Here is a 4,308-nt window from a genome sequence, read left to right on the forward strand (position 1 = left end):
CTGGTCTACAGAGTGAGTTCCAGGACAGCCAGGGCTACCCTGAAAAAAAAAAAAAAAAACAAACTCACCTTCACTTTTTTCTTTTAACAAGTTAAATTTCGTTTCTCTTGTTCTGGCTTTAATAAAAATTAATTTTAGCTATATATAGGGGAGAGAGACTCTATGAAGGTCAAAAGAGGGTATGGGAACCCCTGGATCTGGAGTTACAAGCTTTTGTGATCCTAATGGCAGAGCCATCTCTCCAGGTCCAACTGTTTGACTTTTTAATTTTTAATTCACGCTCTGCTGAGGGACTCAGGCCTGGGTGCATACAAGATAAGTGCCCCTGCCCTGGCCACACTCCTAGCCTGTTCTCTGTGTTATAAAAGAGATCACAAGGGATACAGACAAGCGAAAGTAGGGGGGCTGTGAGCTTCATTCATTCCCTCTCACGTGATCCCTGCACCTCCAGCACCCTGCAACTGGAAGCCCTTCAAATCTTGTTCAAGACTGTAATAGACCTTAGTCTGCAGTGAACGCATCCCTTCCGGGGAGATGGGTGAGCAGGGTTGAAAGTCACAGTTCTTCCCATCACTAGGGAAATCAATGCAGTTGCAAACTCCATTTCACGTCCTATCAGTGGTGGAGTACCTTAAGAGTCACATATGATTGAGCAGAAGCTGGGGGAGGAAGAGGAACTGGCCCACTGATTAATGAGACCTACAGAAAGAAGTTTAAAGGCAGAGGGGGCCCTGACACCCCTTGGTGAGGCTAAACACAAATGCCTGCGGGATGGCACGGGAGAGGGCAGATATGGATGTAAACTGGCCGAGTCTCTAGCAAGCCATCAGAAGCTGAGACCCCCTCATGGTTTGGGCGATGGAAGTGAGGCAGCAGGAGAAAGGCACATCGGATAGGCTGCTATGGCGGACAGACCGGGACGGTGCTGGCAGGTGCTTTCACACAATATTTACTGAAGGCCTGTTGATTGCCGGGAGTTGTCCCTGGCGCTGGGAACAGCAATGAAGAAAGTGACCAGGGTTTTTCTGAGTCTCACAAGTTTTCCGGAGAAGGAGGCGGAGGATCGATGCCTTTCGGGCTCCTGCTTCTGAGGCTGAGGAGCATGTCGGGTTGGCCTTTCTTAGAGGTGTCGCAGCACACGTGGAGCCACTCTAGCACGGCCACCGCGCTGCGCGCGCCGCCTCGGTCTCGGCGGCGCCTAGCCCGGCTGGACGCCCGCCCCCGGCCCAGCCTACACGTGGGTTCCCGCACGTCCGCTGGGCTCCCACTCTGACGTCAGCGCGGAGCTTCCATTTAAGGCCCCGCCCGCGTGCAGCTCTGCGTGCTGGAGCCACTGTCGCCAAGCCCAGGCCACGCTGCTTCTGCTCGCCCGTCGCCCCCCATCGTGCACTAGCGGTAAAGTTGGGCCCCACGCTGCCCGCACAGGGGCTCCCTACTCGGGGTGGAGGTGCAGGGTGTTCAGACCTGGGCACGCGTGGGCTACTGTGCTGTGGGGAACAGAGCAGGCGACCCCACCCAGCCTGGGGCGGTGAGATGGGTGTAAGGAGAAGGACTAGGGTGGCTGGCCTGAAGGTTGGAAGCCACCGAACTGGGGCGATGGAGCCGTGCGAAACTTGAGCTCCGGTAACTCGAGCCCATGGGGGCTGAAAAAGCCTCGGCACGTCCGGGGCGGGTGCTTCGGAGCAGCCGTGCTGTTTGCATTTTCTCTTGCGTGGGCTCGGTGGAGTGGTTGTTTCCTGTAGATTATAGGGCGCTCTTGCCCTAAACGCAGTTTGTTTAAGAGGCTCCTGGTGTGTCTGGGGATCGTGCTAAGCGCGTTGCGTGCGGAGAGGAAGCGGGAAGAGTTGCAGTCCTTCCTCTGCACCCTAGACGGAAGGAGGAAACCTGTAGCTAAGAGGCCTGCAACACCCATCGGGTCGTAGGTGGGAAGTAGAGGCACCCTGTCCTAATAGAGCACGGACGTGAGGTTTGCGTGAGGTATATTCTCAGCGGGAAGAGCCCCCCGCCCTGCCCCCAGCCAGCAGAGACCTGGTAAGGCTGTCTAGAAATAGCAGCGGTTGTAAGGAGACCGGATTCCTGCTTGATGGCCTTAGGCTGCTTGCCCAGAGATCCTGCCCAGTCCTTTTGCACTTTGGAACGATTTCAAAAATAGACATGGTGCTTGCCGGGAAAGGTGGCCATCGCGGGGGGTGGGGGGTGGGCTCCAGGCCTCAGGCCCTCCGCAATTGTATACCCATTTTGGAACTGAAGACTTTTCCCTTAGCGGCCACATCCTGGGTAACAAGGCCCCGCCCCGGTGCGTGAAGGCCCTAATTCCTGGTAGTGGCATTTGAGATTTCACCATGCTCGTGCTTTGGGCTCTAGTAAGGGCCGAACTCTGACGCCGAACTAACTGCCTGCCAGAGGTCTCATACATGGTTAGCAGTCACTAGACCTATATATGATACCTAGTTCTGAAATTGCGCACGCGCACCACTTTCCCCTGCCTGCCAGTCTTATGGATCTGGGCTGGATTTATAACTTGGGTTCTTGCGGGGGTGGGGGGTTAGGAAGCAAGCTTGCGCGTGCGCAGGCTCAAGCACGTTGCTATGACTTGGGGTCGCACCTTGTGGCCGTTATTGGCGCCCTCTGCTCTTGATTTTTGGTACTTCCTGGAGCAGCTTGGCGCACTACTTGCTGTAGGACTCTGGGTGATGGGAGAAGAGCGGGAGGGCAGTTTTCTAACCGTATAAGAGGAGATACCATCCCCTTTTGGGGTTCATCAAGATGAGTAAGTCCTCGGGAGGCTACTCATACACGGAGACCTCAGTATTATTTTTCCATTTCAAGGTGAGAGCCGGACCACACCCTGGCGCTGAGCTTTAAACTCTGGCTATTCTTGGTTTTCCACTTCTGTTTTTTGTCACATTGTCACTTAATGGAAAAGAAGCCCAAAAGTAGCAAAGTCAGCGATTTTTTTAAAGACAGGGACTTGGTGAGTACACCTTGGACAGGTTACAGTGACATACAATGTTTACCCCTTAGGTCTCAAAAGATTCAAAGTCCAAGATGGCAACCCTCAAGGACCAGCTGATTGTGAATCTTCTTAAGGAAGAACAGGTCCCCCAGAACAAGATTACAGTTGTTGGCGTTGGTGCTGTTGGCATGGCTTGTGCCATCAGTATCTTAATGAAGGTAAGTGGGGATCCTTCACGTCCTAAGCCCATGGATGGGGGTGGGGGACACCCTAGTATATAAAACTATCAAGGTTTGCACACACTCAGAGTCATCTGTGAAACATTTTGCAACATAGTGATACACAAGAAAGGGATTATCCAAAGTCACAGTGTCAAAGGTTTTCTTACACTTAACCTTTTCTTATACTTTCTCAGTTACATGAACCTAGGGCCTCCAATGTGCTAGGTAACTATTGAACTATATGCCCAAATCTAAAGTGATTTTCAGGGTTAGGGTTATTGGAATTTATATGTGCATACGATTAAAAATTAAAATCCTACTGAAGAGGTTATCTTGAACTTCTATCCAAACCCCACTGTTTCCTAAGGTATATAATTTTCCTTTGGAAAAGTGACTGAGCACGCCCATGTCAGAGGGTACAGTTTTGGTACTTGCCTGCCTTATGGGTTCTGGAGATCAAAGTCAGCTCAGCCAACTGATGCAGGAGCTGCTTTTACCCACCAAGCCTTCTTGGATCTAATTTTCTTATCAATCATAGGGCTAAAATTTAATTAGTTATAACTTTATCACTGAATTAGAAAACACTTTGAGGCAGGGTAAGTTAATGTTCTTGGTTCATATGTGGCCCAAAGTAGCCTTAAACTGGGTGTTGGTTTCTACGTCTACAGCATCACACCTCGCTTCGCAGAATAGTATTATTCTGCAGTTATTAACTAAGACAGGGCTCCTGTCTTTAGTGGTTTTTGGTTTTTCTGAGACAGGGTTTCTCTGTGTAGCCCTGGCTGTCCTGGAACTCACTCTGTAGACCAGGCTGGCCTCGAACTCAGAAATTCACCTGCCTCTGCCCCCCAAGTGCTGGGATTAAGGCCACCATGCCCAGCCTTATATAGTTTTTTGTTTGTTTGTTTGTTTCTCCTTCTTGGATGGAGTCTTGACTGCTGCCTTAGTACTGCCATTAAGAGCATGCATTGAAGCCGGGCGTGGTGGCGCACGCCTTTAATCCCAGCACTGGGGGTGGGGGTGGGGGTGGGGGACAGAGGCAGGCGGATTTCTGAGTTCGAGGCCAGCCTGGTCTACAAAGTGAGTTCCAGGACAGCCAGGGCTATACAGAGAAACCCTGTCTCGGAAAAC

General features: G+C 51.6%; 1 protein-coding gene across 1 annotated transcript in view; it reads left to right on the top strand.

Moving 5' to 3' along the window:
* The first annotated feature begins 1,289 nt into the window (after positions 1-1,289).
* Positions 1,290-4,308, top strand: part of LOC110326699 (L-lactate dehydrogenase C chain) — a 34,387-nt gene continuing 31,368 nt past the window's right edge. Inside the window, exons 1-2 of the mRNA XM_029543564.1 lie at positions 1,290-1,395; positions 3,025-3,174. Coding sequence (XP_029399424.1) covers positions 3,049-3,174 — 126 coding nt within the window. The 5' untranslated portion in view covers positions 1,290-1,395; positions 3,025-3,048. The remainder of the gene's footprint in view (positions 1,396-3,024; positions 3,175-4,308) is intronic.

This window comes from Mus pahari, chromosome 1 (genome assembly GCF_900095145.1).
Source record: "Mus pahari chromosome 1, PAHARI_EIJ_v1.1, whole genome shotgun sequence".
In the NCBI taxonomy this organism is placed as follows: Eukaryota; Metazoa; Chordata; class Mammalia; order Rodentia; family Muridae; genus Mus; species Mus pahari.